The sequence below is a fragment of the Oncorhynchus nerka genome, linkage group LG18, assembly GCF_034236695.1.
Source record: "Oncorhynchus nerka isolate Pitt River linkage group LG18, Oner_Uvic_2.0, whole genome shotgun sequence".
Classification (NCBI taxonomy): Eukaryota; Metazoa; Chordata; class Actinopteri; order Salmoniformes; family Salmonidae; genus Oncorhynchus; species Oncorhynchus nerka.
In genome coordinates, this window is record NC_088413.1 from 62362285 (window position 1) to 62381296 (window position 19012).

The 19012-nt window shown below is 41.5% G+C and overlaps 2 protein-coding genes across 3 annotated transcripts; one reads left to right on the forward strand and one right to left on the reverse strand.

Moving 5' to 3' along the window:
- Positions 1–5168: 5168 nt before the first annotated feature.
- On the forward strand, positions 5169–8634 carry rhd (Rh blood group, D antigen). 2 transcript variants are annotated; one of them, XM_029688294.2, is made up of 10 exons: positions 5179–5496; positions 6112–6298; positions 6568–6718; positions 6813–6960; positions 7072–7250; positions 7447–7584; positions 7665–7792; positions 7998–8077; positions 8162–8235; positions 8368–8634. In XM_029688294.2, exons 1-10 carry the CDS (start codon positions 5346–5348, stop codon positions 8392–8394), a joined length of 1263 nt encoding a protein of 420 aa, XP_029544154.1. In that variant the 5' UTR covers positions 5179–5345; the 3' UTR covers positions 8395–8634. The 2 variants fall into 2 exon arrangements, 1 of the variants encoding a protein (XP_029544154.1); XR_010459784.1 differs by lacking the exon at positions 7665–7792 and having other exon boundaries at positions 5169–5496.
- Positions 8635–8638: 4 nt separating this feature from the next.
- On the reverse strand, positions 8639–17961 carry LOC115146299 (transmembrane protein 50A). The gene is made up of 7 exons (XM_029688295.2): positions 17852–17961; positions 16950–17060; positions 16743–16855; positions 16539–16606; positions 9807–9899; positions 9613–9673; positions 8639–9370 (listed from the first exon to the last, which is right to left on the reverse strand). The coding sequence occupies exons 2-7, from the start codon at positions 17049–17051 to the stop codon at positions 9325–9327; spliced, it is 483 nt and encodes a 160-aa protein (XP_029544155.1). The 5' UTR covers positions 17052–17060; positions 17852–17961; the 3' UTR covers positions 8639–9324.
- Between the last annotated feature and the right edge of the window lie 1051 nt (positions 17962–19012).

Genomic DNA, 19012 nt, shown 5'->3' on the forward strand with positions numbered 1-19012 from the left:
ATGTATAAAGTGACGGACAGTAAACAGTAGCAGCAGCGTATATGATTAGTCAAAAAAGGGTCTATACAGATAGTTAAATAGTTAACCAAATATCTATCTGGACTAACTAATTAGCAGTCTTGTGTTTTGGGGGTAGAAGCTATTTAGGGTGCTGTTTGTTCCAGACTTGGTGCATTATTACCACTTGCCATGCGGTAGCAGAGAGAACAGTCCATGACCTGGGTGTCTGGAGGTCCTGGGTGGCAGAGAACTTGGCCCCAGTGATGTACTGGGCCATACGCATTACCCTCTGTAGTGCCAAGCAACTGCCATACCAAGCGGTAATGCAACCAGTCAAGATGCTCTCAATGGTGCAGCTGTAGAAGATTGATCTTTTACCAAATCTTCTGTATACCACCAATACCTTGTCACAACAAAACGGATTGTCTCAAATGCATTAAGAAGCTAATAAATTCCACAAATGAACTTTTAATAAGGCACACCTGTTAATTGAAATGCATTCCAGGTGAGTACCTTATGATGCTGGTTGAGAGAATGTCAAGAGTGTGGAAAGCAGTCATCAAGGCAAAGGGTGGCTACTTTGAAGATTCTAAAATACAAAATATATTTTGATTTGTTTAACACTTTTTTGGTTACTACGTGATTCCAAATGTGTTATTTCGTAGTTTTGATGTCTTCATTATTATTGTACAATGTATAAAATAGTCAAACTAAAGAAAAACCCTGGAATGAGTAGATGTGTTCAAACTTTTGACTGGCACTGTATGTAAATGTTATATTTCATTTTTTTTGTATTTTTAATACATTTGCAGAAATGTCTAAAAACGTATTTTATCTTTTGTCATTATGGGGTATTGTGTGTAGATTGATGAGGGGGAAAATAATTTAATCTATTTTAGAATAAGGCTGTAGCATAACCAAATGTGGAGAAAGTCAATGGGTCTGATTACATTCCGAATGCACTGTACATTGTTCGAGTTGACAGAAAACAATCTCTCATTCCTTTGTCACAAAATGTATTAATGCTTTGCCCTGAAATTACTGGTTTGGAAACCAAACATACATACACTGAAGAAAAATATAAACACAATGTTTCATGAGCTGAAATTAAAGATCCCAGAAATATTCCATACGCACAAAAAGCTTATTTCTCTCAAATTTTGTGCACAAATTTGTTACATCCCTGTTAGTGAGCATTTCTCATTTGCCAAGATAATCCATCCATCTGACAGTTGTGACATATCAAGAAGTGGATTAAACAGCATTATCATTACAAAGGTACACCTTGTGCTGGGGACAATAAAAGGCCACTGTAAAATCTGCAGTTTTGTCACACAACACAATGCCACAGATGTCTCAAGTTTTGAGGGAGTGTGCAATTGGCATGTTGCCAGATAATTGATTGTTCAGTTCTCTACCATAAGCCACCTCGCAACAGGAGACCACATATATGTCATTGTGTGGGGAACGATTTTCTGATGTCAACATTGTGATCAGAGTGCCCCATTGTGGCGATGGGGTAATGGTATGGGCAGGCATAAGCTACAGACAGTGAACACACAATTACATTTTATCGATGGCAATTTGGATGCACAGAGATACTGTGATGAGATCCTGAGGCCCATTGTCGTGCCATTCATCCGCCACCATAACCTCATGTTTCAGAATGATAATGCACAGCCCCATGTCACATAGTCACAGACTGTTCTCTCTGCTACCGCATGGCAAGCGGTACCGGAGCGCCAAGTCTAGGTCCAAGAGGCTTCTAAACAGCTTCTAACCCCAAGCCATAAGACTCCTGAACATCTAGTCAAATGGCTACCCAGGCTATTTGCATTGACTCCGCACATTGACTCTGTACCGGCACCCCCCTGTATATATTGTATTTTCTTTTTTTTACTGCTGCTCTTTAATTACTTGTTGCTTTTATCTCTTATTCTTATCCGTATTTTTTTAAACTGCAATGTTGGTTAGGGGCTCATAAGTAAGCATTTCACCTGTTGTATTCGGCACGTGACTAATAAAATTGGATTTGATCTGTATGTTTGGGAAGCTCTGGATCGATGTGTTCCATAGCATGTTCCATTTCCCACCAATATCCAGCAACTTCACACAGCCATTGAAGAGGTTAGTGGGACAACATTCCACCGGGTACAATCAACAGCTTGATAAACACGATGCGAAGGAGATGTGTCAAACTGCATGAGGCAAATGTTGGTCACACTAGATACTGAAAATTGCATGTTGCGTTTATATTTTGTTCACACTTCAACTGCCGTCATCTGACTGTTTTTATTTATTTATTTAGGGCATCGATGCCAGAATTCATAATCAAGGACAATATCCATCACAACTTTATTGAATGCCTAGTATTACACAGCAAGGTATTTTTGCAACATGTACATAGTACCCTTGATCTCCATTTTGTATTGCTGTAAAAGGAGTCCATTATTCCACAAGGTAATGTTTTTACTCACTCTCTGATGACCTGACATTATTACTACGCCTAACTCAGAATGCTACCAATTGAACTTTGCTATGTGTTGAACTCTTGAGAATTGTGTTTTGTGGGTGTCACTGAGTAGGCTGATACCCCATTTCATGGGTGCACAATCCATAGGTTTGGCTGTACACTGCATATAAGTATGCCCCCAATGCAATTCTGAAGATACATCCAGTGTGATTTCAACATATTTGTACGTTTTCGGACAAATGAACTAATAATTGTCTTTTGTTGAATTTATACAACAACATTCCACCCTTGTTTAGCATGATCTAGTCCAATTGTAGAATGTTTCCACTAATTGTATCGGTTTTCTTTTTTTTAAAGCGAACTGCCGATTCCACTATTGTTGCTTACTCTGTTGTTCACAAAACACTGGTAGCTGCGGTGCACACCGTTCTATGGCCCGTGGCCCATTACGTGAACTGGCAAAAGCAGGGAGGAGAGCCCTTCTCAAATGAACAGCAGTAGGCTTTCAAGATGACTGGTGCTGCATATAAAACATTTGGGAACAGTGATCTCAGACTCTGAAATCTTCAGCGCGTTCAAGACAACTGGGAGACAAGATGGCGCCGATAGACATGACCGCTATGTTTCTGGCTCCTAAGCAACTTTGCAGTATTTTGTTTTTTTGTGTGTTATTTCTTACATTATTAGCCCAGAACGTTTTTTTGCATTAGTACATACAGCATAACTTTTGGATTTTGACCCCCAAAAATCTGGGAACTGATTAAACAGCATTAGAATTACAAAGGTACACCTTGTGCTGGGGACAATAAAAGGCCACTCTAAAATGTGCAGTTTTGTCACACAACACAGTGCCACAGATGTCTCAAGTTTTGAGGGAGCATGCAATTGCCATACTGACTGAAGGAATGTCCACCAGAGCTGTTGCCAGATAATTTAATGTTAATTTCTCTACCATAAGCTGCGTTTGTCATTTTAGATAAATTGGCAGTATGTCCAGCCCGCCTCTTAACCGCAGACCTCGTGTAACCAAGCCACCTACACATCCGGCTTCTTCACCTGCAGGATCGCCTGAAACCAGCCACCTGGACAGCTGATGAAACTGAGGACTATTTATATCTGTAATAAACCCTCTTTGTGGGGAAAAACGAATTCTCATTGGCTGGGCCTGGCTCCCCAGTGGATGGGCTCATGTCCTCCCAGGCCCACCCATGGCTGTGCCCCTGCACAATTTTATTTATTTATTTAAATTGACTGATTTCATTATAGGAATTGTAGCTCTGTAAAATCATTGAAATTGTTGCATGTTGCACTTATATTTTTGTTCAGTATAATAAAAACTCTATTTACATGTTGCTTATGAGTGTATTTCACACTACTTTTGGATTATAATTGGATTTTAAGGCTTGTTTGAATGCCCTGCTTCATTTAATGTTTGTGTCATCATAGCAAATCAACTGTATTATACTAACACACTTCAACTTCAACCAGTAAAATGTCTCTTTGGCTAGCTTTTGCAGTGGTGGAAAAAGTACCCAATTGTCACATTTGAGTAAAAGTAAAGATACCTTAATAGAAAATGACTCAAGTAAAAGTGAAAGTCATCAAGTAAAATACAAATGTCAAATTCCTTATATTAAGCAAACCAGACAATACAATTTTCAGACATAATTTACAAACAATGCATTTGTGCTCAGTGAGTCCCCTGGATAAGAGGCAATAGAGATGACTAGGGATGTTCTCTTGATAAGTGTGTGAATTGGACTATTTTCCTGTCCTGCTAAGCATTCAAAATGTAACGAGTACTTTTGGGTGTCAGGGACAATGTATGGCTTAAAAAGTACATTATTTTCTTTAGGAATGTAGTTAAGTCAAAAAAAGTCAAAAATATAAATAGTAAAGTAAAGTACAGATACCCCCAAAAAACTACTCTAGTACTTCAAAGTATTTTTACTTAAGTACTTTACACCACTGAGCTTCTGCTACAGCCTATGTCAATGAGCATTAGCATTCTAGCTAACAACTGCTGCATCCAAAATAGTTATTTTGCAAAGATCACAGCCAAATATAATCTCAGCGGCTGTTCAAGCAAGAATCAAAACATCATTGTAAGCGTATGAGAACCTAAAAAAGTTGCTTTGTTTGGAAGTAATATTGTAATAATGTTGAATGTGTGCAGATGGTGATGGCTTTCTTATTGCGAGTCGCGCCATCTGTGCATGACGTTTGTGTGTCGTGTACTGGAAGCGGTCTATACTTCTAGATTTGTGGGGAGTAGTAAACAAGTGCACACTTTAGGATAAATGATATATTATTCAGACGCAACCACTCACCCTGGAGCAATTCGCACAACCTGGGCACGGGTTTTCAAAACATTTAATCCAGATCAAAATGATTGTTGTGTTAATATCTTGAGTCAAAGGCCAATACACATGCTATGGGTGCTAAATATGTTGCCTATGTTGATTATCTAGCTCCTTAATTAGGACAAAAGCCACATTACATAGTGTTTATATATGAAACGTTTTTACAGACGATTTTCTACCCGGGATTATGCCTACTAGCATGTTTTTTTCACTTTCAAATGCGGTTTAAAGTAAACTGATATTATTTATCTAAAATGAAAACACCATGTCTTCAAAACCGAACCAATGTGTAATGGCATCTACTCCTACGTGCACATCGATACAAAATAGCGATTGCCCAAACACCTGCAGCTGCGTCGACATTTTGACTTGTAAACATAAACAGATAAACAGAGGGTAAAGTAGCTGCTCTTCCTTGCCCAATGGGACATTCCGATTTCGCGTAGAAGGGTTTGCGCGCAGACAATTCTGTTTTGGAACCATTTGGTAATTTTTGGTTAGAAGCGCCGATGGCTCCCCAACACGCACAGAGTCTCCGCTTTCGTCTGCCGCCTCTGCTCTTTTTCCTACAGACGGGATTCATCGTAGTATTTATTTTTTATGTTAAGATTGAACAAAATGTACAAACTAAACAACATGCATTCAACAACTATTACTTAGGTGAGTTAAAAGAACAATTGTAATGTGCTTTTTTGGAGAGGTGGTGTACAGAGGTATACTTCAAGATAATGATTAATATTGTTATTATGAGACACAAAAGTTTCTTACTAAAGCATGCTCTGGGAATATATTAGTTAAATGTAATCAGCATTTCAAACAACAAAGCCATCTCTCCACTACAGCTGAGTGATGGGACTGGAGAAATATATAACCACTCAAATGAATAGACAAACAATGGGTACAAGGACTGCTCATCCATGAGATCAAAATTATAGTTTTCATGTTGTTTTGAGGCTATAGCCTACAGTGTTTGTTTACAGACAGAGAGAGCGAGAGAACAGAAAAATGAGCAGGGGCTGCCAACACTGGTTACGAGTGATAAATGCTTAATCTGGTGGGGCCAGCAAGAGTTGCAGCTGGACTTGTTGGGGTGGATATGGCCTCTCAAAGCTTTCCCACATAACAGCTAGCTGCATTGTGCAGTTTCAGTGATACACAATATTTGTGTGGGGCAACACAAAACAATTCAACTCTATCCTCTTACAGGCTTACACGACTAGTGAAACAATGTATTTCCCATCTGTGACATATTAAGTGTCCCTTCTTTCCTCACAGAATTTCAGGATGTTCATGTGATGGTGATTCTGGGTTTTGGCTTTCTGGCCACATTCCTGGTGCGGTACAGCTTCAGTGGAGCAGGATTTACCCTCCTAGTGGCAGCCATGGCTGTCCAGTGGGCAGTTATCCTGAACGGTGTTGAGTCTATGTATCACAGAGGAAAGATCTGCATAAATATGAGAAGGTACTGAGAAATAAGTTGAGGTGTATGGGTTAGGCATTTTCTTATTTCATTATTTTTTAGATGGTGCACATCCTCCATATTCATTCAGCATTGAGGCAAAGGGTAATTGGATCTCAACTTCAGGTTTGATGGGAGATTTGAAAACATTACAAAATGTTAGATCTCAGATTTTTTACCTGCCAATTTGATTATAGCTAATACCTGTATTTAGTTATCTGTTGGAAGCATATATCATAAATATTGAACCCCTTTTCCTGTGTTTGGACCAGCTTGGTTGTTGCAGAGATGTGCACAGCTTCCTCCCTCATTGCCATAGGTGCTGTCCTTGGGAAGACCAATCCTGTCCATCTCCTTCTTATTGCCCTGTTGGAGATATCTGGATTTGTGCTGAATGGTTGGCTACTCCAGACATTCCTAAAGGTAAGCCGATAAAGTGATGAATCTGATGACAATGTGATTCAATGTGACAATTTTAGACTGTATACTGATGATTGGGTGGTCTGTTTACACACAGGTGCCGTTTCTGAATACCATCATGCTGCTCCACATCTTTGGGGCCTTCTTTGGGCTGATGTTATCATGGGTCCTGTATAGACAGGGATCCGAGCAACAGCATGAGAAAGAGAAAATTGACCGCAAGACCGGTCTGTTCTCTGTAATGGGTACATGGAAATGCTAGTGCTCCACTAATAATGTTTGTTGTTTGACTATGCTGTGTTTGCAATAATACAAGTGTTATCTTCTGGTGGGTACGTGAATCTCTTCCTCTCCAGGGACTCTGTTCCTGTGGATGTTCTGGCCCAGTTTTAACTCTGTGCTGGTAGAGGTGGATCATCTTGACAGGGGGAGGAGCCTGAGAGCTGTCTACAGCACCTACCTGGCCCTGGCAGTCAGTGCAGTCACAGCTGCTGGTTTCTCTGTCCTCACTAGTCCCCAAGGGAAACTCAACCTGGTAATGACCTGAAAACATGTTTGAATGGCCAGGGCCACCTGTAGGTGGGAAGTTAAAGGGCAGTGGTAGCCATTAAAGTGGGATATTGATCAAGTAGAATAGAAGTACAATTTCACAAATTTTGTCATGTTGAGGGATAGAGTTGCCCTATCCAATCCACTAAAAATAATTGTGTGTGGATGTTTTCTCCTCTCAGTTTCATATTCAGAGATGTACTCTTGCTGGTGGTGTTGCTATTGGGGTTGCTATGTCAGCCGTTCATTTGCCGTGGGTAGCTATGGCGATTGGATTTGCTGCTGCACTGATATCAACCTTGGGATCCCGATACATTAAGGTACGTATAAACAAATTCCTGAATTGCCCATGGGCTTTCACTTTCACATCTCATATTACTGCTTTTTTAAAATCTTTCAGCCCCTCATGCTGTTTGCATTTGAGTGTCATGACACCTGCGGAGTCCTTAGTGTCCATGGTCTGCCCGGAATCCTGGGGTGGATGGTTCAACTTCTCCTACAGATCGCTGACTCTGATGATCTCACAACGTACGCAGCATTAAAAAGCACCTATGTTAACAGGATATGAAGAGAATGGAAGAGCATTGGGGACATTTAAAAAAAAAATGTATCTCCGCATTTGATAAGGCATTACATTATAACAATCACTCTACTTAAATCATTTAAGGTGAATACATAAGAACATGTTCAAATTGATTGGGGTTTCCTGTGAATGATGTTATGCATCTTTCAGGGCCGTCCGATTTGCTGTGTTCCACATTTGCACGCTCCTCATCACCCTGAGCCTGAGCATGAGTCTGGGACTCATCACAGGTGACTTTCAACAGTACTGTACGTATGTTATTGGAGTCACTGGTGGATTGGAGTTGTAACCACAAACATGTTCATCCTGCTCAGGTTTTCTTCTGAAATGTAATTTCTGGAGGCCAACCCAGAACAAGAAATGCTTTGATGACCAGGCCTTCTGGGAGGTAAGTAATCAGTGATGACAGAAAGGCTCAGTTTGTATCAAACAATTGATAGGTTAAAAAAATGTGTTGCTTCAACTGCATGCATTTGTGCCTCTAAAGTTATGCTGTCTAACTTAAATCATTGTTTTTCAGTTTCCCCACCAAGCAGGGAAAAGGTGAGAGGTTGGAAAAGAAAAAAAGGAACAAGTGTTGAGTGTCAGAGCAATGAACCAATCATTTCAACCATACAATATTCCCATGCATCTTCAACTTATTACATTTTTCAAAATGTGTTGTATGTGAAAACAGCACTGGAATATGTGATTGTGATTATTTTGTGTTAGTCAAACTTTAAATATTAGCCAAGAGAAGCGAGAAACTGGCCTGTGAGAGCTGCGAATAAAGACTTGTCATCTCGTACGTGTATGTTGTACATTTTGTGTTTAATGCTGCCGTGGTTTTTCAGGATCAGAAAAGTGACCATGGTTAGGTTATTATACAAGTACTGTAAATGTATAAGCATTACAGTCAAAGAATAGAGACGCATTGAAACCATGAAGAATCAAACCACAGCTTGATTTAAGAACCTTCAAATTATGATTCAGGATAACTACTCAGAGCCTCCTCATCTAGACAAGTTATTGTAAAACTTTTGTTTGCCCACATTCAAGGTTAAATTATTTTCAGTAAATGTAAGTCCACTTACAACATTAACACTCAGAGATATATATACATGTCCTGTCTTTTCCCCCTTAGATGTTTAACTTAATAATGAACATTTCCTCATCAAATGGAGCAAAATATGAGTGCACAAATGGGTAATGTAAATAATCCGTTTAAGGTCTCCATTATAAATAATGTAAGATGGTAAATTGTAACAGAATAGCTCCATACTTTGAGTGAAAAGAAAATAACAATTCATTAAGAGACGATAAATTGTAAAAAGTACATTTGTACAACAACCAATTTACTAATAAATTAAACACGTTAATCTAAAAGCTAAAAAAAAGGTTATCATACAAAATTAATATTTGGTATCACTTGAAAAACGGAAAGTAGGTGTTTTGATTGAACAAAGCGTAGACGGTCTCAGAAAAAGAGAACAGATCATTATTGCCACAAGTCTTCAGTGCGTCCAAATTTAAACACCAAGCCCCTGCAAGAAAAGACTGGGTGTCTATTTAGAGAAAATAACTAGCATAGACAATGTATTGTAATGTAGTTCTAGTTAAAGGTATTATAGTTCATTTTAGACTATAATACATTTAAGTGATGTATTCACTACTAGGCCATAAACACATTCCAAGGGAATATCTGAGAATACCTATAGTACATATAACTTAACAGAAAATGACATTTAATTAAGGTAAAACATGAAGAAAATTGAAGAATACTTACCCAAAGAAAATGAATGCATTTTGAAAGAAAACTGCAATACCAGGATACACAACAGGTTTCTCTGTGAACAGATTTGAAAAAAACTTTACTATCATTCTTTACAATATTTTGCACAGTGACCGCTCAATGTCCATGAGCTATTAGTTTGGGGTACATAACCATAATCACATGCTGAGTGGGAATGCTGGACTTACTAGGCACTACGAAGCCTCCGAACAGGATCCACATGGAAGCAATAAGAGATCCAAACGCCAGCATGAAGCCAATGAAGAGCCACACACGAGCTCCTGCAATCAGTGATACAATGAGGTGGAAGGGACTCATTAGGGTCTGAAGCTCCATCTTTTATTTCAAATCAAAGTTTATTTGTAACATACGCTGAATACAACAGGTGTAGTTCACCTTACAGTGAAATGCTTACTTACAGGCTCTAACCAATAGTGTAGATATGGTTAAAGTCACTATGCATATATGATGAACAGAGAGTAGCAGTAGCGTAAAAGAGGGGTTGGCAGGTTGTGGGTGGGACACAATGCAGATTGCTCCCGCACAGTGGCTAACCGGGCTCTGGTTGGTCGGCCCAATTGAGGTAGTATGTACATGAATGTATAGTTAAAGTGACTATGCATATATGATAAACAGAGAGTAGCAGCAGTGTAAAAAGAGGGTTTGGGGAACACAATGCAAATAGTCCGGGTAACCATTTGATTACCTGTTCTGGAGTCTTATGGCTTGGGGGGTAAAAACTGTTGAGAAGCCTTTTTGTCCTACACTTGGCACTCCGGTACCATTTGCCATGCGGTAGTAGAGAGAACAATCTATGACTGGGGTGGATGGGGTCTTTAACCATTTTTTGGGCCTTCCTCTGACACTGCCTGGTGTAGAGGTCCTGGATGGTAGGCAGCTTTACCCCAGTGATGTACTGGGCCGTACACACTACCCTCTGTAGTGCCTTGCGGTCAGAGGCTGAGTAGTTGCCGTACCAGGCAGAGATGCAACCAGTTAGGATGCTCTCGATGTTGCAGCTGTAGAACCTTTTGAGGATCTCAGGACTCATGACAAATCTATTTAGTTTCCTGAGGGTCAATAGGCTTTGTCGTGCCCTCTTCACAACTGTCTTGGTGTGTTTGGACCATTCTAATTTGTTGTTGATGTGGACACCAAGGAATTCAAAGCTCTCAACCTGCTCCACTACACCCCGTCAATGAGAATGGGGTCGTGCTCGGTCCTCCTTTTCCTGTAGTCCACAATCATCTCCTTAGTCTTGGTTACGCTGAGGGATAGGTTGTTATTCTGGCACCACCCGGCCAGGTCTCTGACCTCCTCCCTATAGGCTGTCTCGTCGTTGTTGTTGATCAGGCCTACTACTGTTGTGTCGTCTGCAAACTTAATGATGGTGTTGGAGTCGTGCCTGGCCATGCAGTCGTGGGTGAACAGGGAGTACAGGAGGGGACTGAGCACGCACCCCTGGGGAGCTCCAGTGTTGAGGATCAGCGTGGCAGATGAGTTGCTACCTACCCTCACCACCTGGGGGCGGCCCGTCAGGAAGTCCAGGATCCAGATGCAGAGGGAGGTATTTAGTTCCAGCATCCTTAGCTTATTGATGAGCTTTGAGGGTACTATGGTGTTGAACGCTGAGCTGTAGTCAATGAATAGCATTCTCACGTAAGTGTTCCTTTTGTCCAGGTGGGAAAGGGCAGTGTGGAGTGCAATAGAGATTGCATCATCTGTGGATCTGTTTGGGTGGTATGCAAATTGGAGTGGGTCTAGGGTTTCTGGAATAATGGCGTTGATGTGAGCCATGACCAGCCTTTCAAAGCATTTCATGGCTACAGACGTGAGTGCTACGGGTCTGTAGTCATTTAGGCAGGTTGCCTTTGCGTTCTTGGGCACAGGGACTATGGTGGTCTGCTTGAAACATGTTGGTATTACAGACTCAATCAGGGACTGATTGAAAATGTTAATGAAGACACTTGCCAGTTGGTCAGCACATGCCCGGAGCACATGTCCTGGTAATGCGTCTGGCCCCGCAGCCTTGTGCATGTTAACCTGTTTAAAGGTCTTACTCACATCGGCTACGGAGAGCATGATCACACAGTCGCCTGGAACAGCTGATGCTCTCATGCATGCCTCAGTGTTGCTTGTCTCGAAGTGAGCATAGAAGTGATTTAGCTTGTCTGGTATGCTCGTGTTACTGGGCAGCTCGCGGCTGTGCTTCCCTTTGTAGTCTAATAGTTTGCAAGCCCTGCCACATCTGACAAGCGTCGGAGCCGGTGTAATATAAATCAATCTTAGCCCTTTATTGACGCTTTGCCTGTTTGATGGTTCGTCGCGGGTTAGAGTCCCGCACCTTGAAAGCGGCAGCTCTACCCTTTAGCTCAGTGCGAATGGTGCCTGTAATCCATGGCTTCTGGTTGGGGTATGTACGTACAGTCACTGTGGGGACGACGTCCTCAATGCACTCATTGATAAAGCCAGTGACTGATGTGGTGTACTCCTCAATGCCATCGGAAGGATCCCGGAACATGTTGCAGTCTGTGATAGCAAAACAGTCCTGGAGTTTAGCATCTGCTTCATCTGACCACTTTTTTATAGACCAAGTCACTGGTGCTTCCTGCTTTAATTTTCGCTTGTAAGCAAGAATCAGGAGGATAGAGTTGTGGTCGGATTTACCAAATGGAGGGCGAGGGAGAGCTTTGTACGCATGTCTGTGTGTGGAGTACAGGTGATCTAGAATTTGTTGATGGAAATTTGGTAGAACTGATTTAAATTTCCTGCATTAAAGTCTCCGGCCACTAGGAGCGCCACCTCTGGGTGAGTGGTTTCCTGTTTGCTTATTTCCTTATACAGCTGACTGAGTGCGGTGTAGTGCCAGCATCTGTCTGTGGTAGTAAATAAAACAGTCATGAAAAGGATAGCTGAAAAAACTCTCTAGGCAAGTAGTGTGGCCTGCAATTTATCACAATATACACTACTTCAGGCGAGCAAAATCTAGAGACTTCCTTTGATTTTGTGCACCAGCTGTTGTTTACAAATATGCACAGACCGCCCCCCTCGTCTTACGGGGGGGGGGGGGGGGGGGGAGTGTGCTGTTCTATCCTGCCGGTGCAGCGTGTCCCGCTAGCTGAATATCCATGTCGTTATTCAGCCACGATTCTGTGAAACAGTTTTTGATGTCCCGTTGGTAGGATATTCGTGATTGTACCTCGTCTAGTTTATTGTCCAATGATTGCACGTTGGCGGGTAGTATTGACGTAAGGGCAGCTTTCCCACTCGCCTTTTTCAGGTACTGACCAAGCATCGGGCTCTTTGTACTCTAGTACCTGCGCCGCTTCCTCTTGCAAATAACGTGGATGTTGGCCCTGCCGGGTGTTTGGAGGATGTCGTGTGTCTTGTTTGTTGAAGAAAAAATCTTTGTCTAACCCGAGGTGAGTGATCGCTGTCCTGATATATAGAAGCTCTTTTTTTGCCATAAAATGCGGTTGCAGAAACATTATATACAAAATAAGTTATAAATAACAACAAAAAAACATAATAGCACAATTGGTTGGGTGCCCGTAAAACTGCTGCCATTTCAACTGTATGTGGGTGTGTATATATTATTTGACCTTTATTTAACTAGGCAAGTCAGTTAAGAACAAATTCTTATTTTCAATGACGGCCTAGGAACAGTGGGTTAACTCTCTTGTTCAGTGGCAGAACGACAGATTTTTACCTTGTCTGCACAGGGATTCGATCTTGCAACCTTTCGGTTACTAGTACAACACTCTAACCACTAGGCTACCTGCCACCCCAATCTCTCTCTCTGTAAGTGTGTGTATTGTAAGAGCAAAAAGTCACAGCTTCTGGGCCCCCAAAATCTAATTAAAAGGAGAAGTTTACCCAAAATCCAGAAACTCCCAAGTGATTCCATACATTTAAACTAGTTCCGTGGAGTTTGCCCTCTCCCCCTAGTGCTGTAATGAAAACTGCAAAAATGGGCCATATGACATCACTGGATGCAGGCCTAGCTCTGCGCCGTAGCCAGTGAATTCATGATTCAGAAATCCGCGAATTGTGGACAAATTATTTGTTTTATTGAAAGCGTACGGTCGAATGAGCTTTTTGTCAAAAGTACTACCGGTTGTGTTAATGTGTACCTTTCCATCTAAAACATTTGCAAATATTTTATATTATTTTATGTAGCGGCGATGGGTAACAACTGTGCATGTGCGCGCTCTGGGAAATACCTACTACGTAGAAACTGCACGTTATGCCCTTATTCACAGATGCACATTGTTACACATTAGTTATACAAAGGAATCAATAACCTATAAATATACTGTATGTCTGATGACAAAATACTCATGAACGATGAAAACTACTGTAGGGGTGCCGATGGTGTTGTTGAACCGTATTTATTTGAGCCAGAGTATTCAGACAAAGAATTGAGGCAAATTGAGCTTCAGATGGCTGCCACTGCTCTAGCAGTAGCTGGACTACAGCCCCAACCCATCCCCAGGATCAACACAGACTGGTGTTGCAGTTGTGGCAATTACTCTCAAATGCCACGGATGAGGACTGTTACCAGAAAATTTGACTACAATTCTTACAGAAATGGAGGCACATAATGATCAGTTAATTTACATTATGAATCAAATAAAATGTTATTGGTCACATACACATATTTTGCTGCCCACAAATTCTGGTGTACTGGGAACTATTTTCCGTACTCTAAAAAAAAAAATTGGAGACGCACCTCTGTTCCAGCTTGGCCAAATGGACAGTTATCTAACGAGTTAGTAGCTACTTTACCTTATTGAATGATTGCTTTTCATAAACCTCCATGACGGAGACCGTTAGGTAGTGGGTATATGTTTTCACATTAACCCAAAACACTATATAGTCTATATTCATTTATCACAATGTTTTGGGGATATTCTATTCTGCAATGCAAGGTGACATAATGTCTCTTGTCTCTCAACCCCCCCCCCCTGTCAAAAATACAAAATACATATGCAAAATGTGGAGAGCACATAAGCCTACACTACATGACTAAAGTATGTGGACGCCAGCTCGTCAAACATCTCAATCCAAAATCATGGGCATTAATATGGAGTTGGTCCCCCTTTGCTGCTTTAACAGCCTCCACTCTTCTGGGAAGGCTTTCCACTGGATGTTGTAACATTGCTGCGGGGACTTGCTTCCAATCAGGCACAAGAGCATTAGTGAGGTCGGGCACTGATGTTGGGCGATTAGGTTGGGCTAGCAGTCCCCTTCAAATTCATCCCAAAGGTGTTCGATTGGGTTGAGGTCAGGGCTCTGTGCAGACCAATCAAGTTCTTCCACACCGATCTCAACAAACCATTTCTGTATGGACCTTGCTTTGTGCACGGGGATATTGGCATGCTGAAACTATTGCAACAAAGTTGGAAGAACAGAATCGTCTAGAATGTCATTGTATGCTGTAGCTTCAAGATTTCCCTTCTCCCTCACTGGAACTAAGGGGCCTAGCCCGAATCATGAAAAACAGACCCACACCATTATTCCTCCTACACAAAACTTTACAGTTGGCACTATGCTTTGGGGCAGGTAGCGTTCTCCTGGCATCCGCCAAATCCAGATTTGTCCATCGGACTGCCAGATGTTGAAGCGTGATTCATCACTCCAGAAAATGTGTTTCCACTGCTCCAGAGTTCAATGGCAGCGAGCTTTACACCACTCCAGCCGACAATTGGCATTGCTTATGGTGATCTCAGGCTTGTGTGCCGCTATTCCATCATGAAAACCTATTTTGTGAAGCTCCTGACAAACAGTTGAAGTTGCTGCTAGAGGCAGTTTGGAACTCCGTAGTGACCATTGCAACAGAGGAAAGACCATTTTTACACGCTACGCAGCCCCTGTTCTGTGAGCTTGTGTGGCCTACCACTGTTGCTGCTAGACTTTTCCACTTTCCAATAACAGCACTTAAAGTTGACCAGGCAGCTCTAGTAGGGCAGAAATTTGAAGAACTGACTTGTTGGAAAGTTGGCATCCTATGACGGTGCCACATTGAAAGTCACTGAGCTCTTCATTAAGGCCATTCTACTGCCAATGTTTCCTATGGAGATTGAATGGCTGGGTGTCCGCATACACTATATATACAAAAGTATGCCTACATGATGATGCAATGGTAATAACCCTCAAACGTCAAACCAGGCTAGGCTACATAACTCTGCACGCTTGCTTTGTCGCTTTCTCTTCTCAAACGTGCCTTTGTTTTTTTGCCACTGCACCAGATCCAGCCCATGGAAATATAGCCACAGCTGTATCTTTCAGTATCCTTCAGTTTATTGTCCCCATCATTTCAGATTGCATATCCCATTCATATGCATCGTCGCTGAAGTGCTTGCTACACACGCAGCGGTGCAATGTGGGCTGCAGGAGTATTTACATCTTATTTACTATTTTACATTTCTGCTAACCATCCTCTGCATCTTTTATCAGAAAACAGTGACATTTGGTACCTTCTTCTTAGCTACTTCTCACCCCCCAAAATGTTTTATCCGTGACATCAAGCTCCATATAAGGGCATATCGTGAAGCTTCTACGCAGCAGGGTCTAACCTCATAGGGTGCTCATAGGCAGTTATTATTACCCATCTCCATTGCTGTGGCAGTCGGCTACATACAAGAATTGCTCATATTTTAGGTGGAAAAGTACACATTTCCTGACTCAAAACTGATGCTATTTTTGTCAAAAATAGCTCATCCGGTCATACTCTTTCAATAAAACAAAGAATTGTCCAGAGTGAGGCCTGCATTCAGCAACTGAACACAAGTTCAGCTCTGAGCTGCTCGATTTATCTACATCATTCTGCATTTAGGGTTGAATCTTAAATTCAAGGAATGGTACGCAGTTAGGAAAAGGAATGGAGTTAGAATGGAATAATCCTGTCATACACATACCGGTCTGTCCAATGCAACCTTCACTGTAGCTGTCCCCTCTCACTTGGCCATTCGAGACAGCATTGATCCTAGAGAAGTACCAAAGACAAAAGTTGAAAGAGCTCAATTTATTTTCAAGGAGAATTTCAACAGAATGAATTCCTTAATGAAAATGAGACTGACCACAACCCCGTTGGGACACATTCACAATACAGCATGACTTACATGAGAAAGGCCACAGTAGCGATGACACCACAGGCGTGATAGGCATGATGGAAAGTTGCCTCATCTGGATAGTTCACAGCTGCATCAATGATTATCCACCAACCAGTGAAAAACTGCAGGAATATGGATTAGGATTTAGGAATACGCCTTCTTTCTCACTTCACAGTGATGTACAGTTGTCAAATGTGATAGTAAAGTAAAACATACCAGGACTCCAGCAGCTATAGATGCAATGGTGTTTCTCCTCTCTCCCCAGTCCACATTGCACTCGCATTCTCCGCACCGGATGCTGTCCAAAAACCCTGACATGGTTCTGAGCTGTGAAGGGAAAAGGAGCTGGGTTAGAGTAAGAGACCCAGGCAGGGATGGAGTTAACTATTACTAATTACAGTTCATGTATAATGCCTGCCCAATGAATACATTTACTTATCAAACCCACTACTGGTCAAATGTTGCCCAGATACTAGTTAATGAGATGGCATATGTGCCAGGTACCTACTCCATGCATACGGAATAGTATACCGCATAGCTTCATGACACATGTGTTGTATCAACACGTAAAATGGAGGAGGTAGCTATATTTATAACAAGAGTCCAACAGTTTAGCACTGTGAAACGAATGTTCAGTTGGCAAGCATCTGCTATTTGCTATGCCGACTCAGTTTACCTGAGCTTTCAGTGCTAAGGATTCACCTATTTAGTGCCCCATTAATGCTTTTTCCACCTATCCATATTGTGTAAAATTAGGTCAAGCTGCGTAAACACAAAGCTGTTACGATGCTCTAAAGCGCATAAACTCTCAAACACAAATAATCTAATCAACAACCACCAGAACAAACGTAGTTTTCTTGAGTCAAATTAATTATGGTAATTTACACGTGTATCAATCAATAGCTAAATATTGTTTCAAATAAATCGATATTGCGCCATATCCATGTGTGAGTTTGATCGCAGTCTATTGTTCACCAGCCCTTCCTTGAAAGAGCCTGCGTGTTGTTCGCAACGCAAGACCCAGTATCCCAAAATACAACAATATCTTAACAGCAATAACAAACAAAGATTAGAAATTAAACTGTCACCTAATATTCATTGGTAATAAATTACCTTACCTTTTATTTGTTATGTTCGTTATGGACCCACCCAGACGCCGTTTATTACTTTGCTTCCGTGTGAGCTCAATCACACGCCTGCTCAGTTTACTTTCCACGCCTCTTTGATGTTAGAGGTGCCAATGTCAGCATCAGTTGCGCATTTTTGTAGATCTGCTCTGCACTGTACCGCGGTGTACAGTACTCACCGGTAGGGCAACTCGATTCGTTGAAATAATACAATACGAGCGCTTACTTCAAAAAGCGCACGCCCCAGTAGGCAGAGCTATTATGTTGCACTGGGACACACCTCTCATTTTACTGTGTCCGGCGTCGTTCTTTGTAGTACTGCAGTTAATTTCCTCTTTGAATTAATAAGTAAAGTATATTTTTTTCGCAATAGAAAATACCAGAGGGGGGCATCGTTTACTACCCTAAATTATTGGGATAATCTGGTTACCACCTGTGTTTGGAATACATTAAAATTACAAATATAGATATAATTAAATTGTGTTTTCTTTGAAAGGATGGTCTGCCTGAGAATAGAACATTCCGTTTTCTGCCTGAGTGTGGCAAACAGTGTGGAGCTCAAAGTAATGTGACCATGAACATTGGCTGCATATCCATTGTCCTTCTCCGAAAGTGTGGACTTACACATTTCTTCTCATCTCAGCGATTTAACAATGGTGTAAAGTAGCCAATGCTTACACATATCCAATGCTTGGATATCCATGAGGGGAGAGATTGACAATTGGTATGCAGTCATTTATTTCAGGTGGCTTCATCAACAGATGGAATGTGTTCCATTGACTAAAATACAGTAGAATAAAATAAAGTATATACATATGAGATTAGTAAAGCAGTATGTAAACATTATTAAAGTGGCCAGTGATTCCAAGTCGATGTATACAGGGCAGGAGCCTCTAAGGTGCAGGGTTGAGTAACCGAGTGGATCTTCTTGGCCTTCCTGTGACATCGGGTGCTGTAGGAGTCCTGGAGGGCAGGTAGTTTGCCCCCAATGATTCATTGGGCAGACTAACACCCCCCCCCTCTCTCTGGAGAGCCCTACGATTGTGGGCGGTGCAGTTGCCGGACCAAGTAGTGATACAGCCCGATAGGATGCTCTCAATTGTGCATCTCTAAAGGGTTGTGAGGGTTTTAGGGGCCAAGACATATTTATTC

What these genes read in the sequence shown, in the direction of transcription:
- rhd (XM_029688294.2), top strand. Translation starts at nt 5,346, where the DNA reads ATGGCTCCCCAACACGCACAGAGTCTCCGCTTTCGTCTGCCGCCTCTG. An exon ending in ATCTGCATAAATATGAGAAG is followed by an intron (nt 6,299 to 6,567) that starts GTACTGAGAAAT and finishes TGTTTGGACCAG; the next exon opens with CTTGGTTGTTGCAGAGATGT. An exon ending in GACTCTGATGATCTCACAAC is followed by an intron (nt 7,793 to 7,997) that starts GTACGCAGCATT and finishes TGCATCTTTCAG; the next exon opens with GGCCGTCCGATTTGCTGTGT.
- LOC115146299 (XM_029688295.2), bottom strand. Translation starts at nt 17,051, where the DNA reads ATGTCAGGGTTTTTGGACAGCATCCGGTGCGGAGAATGCGAGTGCAAT. An exon ending in CTATAGCTGCTGGAGTCCTG is followed by an intron (nt 16,856 to 16,949) that starts GTATGTTTTACT and finishes ATATTCCTGCAG; the next exon opens with TTTTTCACTGGTTGGTGGAT. An exon ending in CGGAGGCTTCGTAGTGCCTA is followed by an intron (nt 9,674 to 9,806) that starts GTAAGTCCAGCA and finishes ATCTGTTCACAG; the next exon opens with AGAAACCTGTTGTGTATCCT.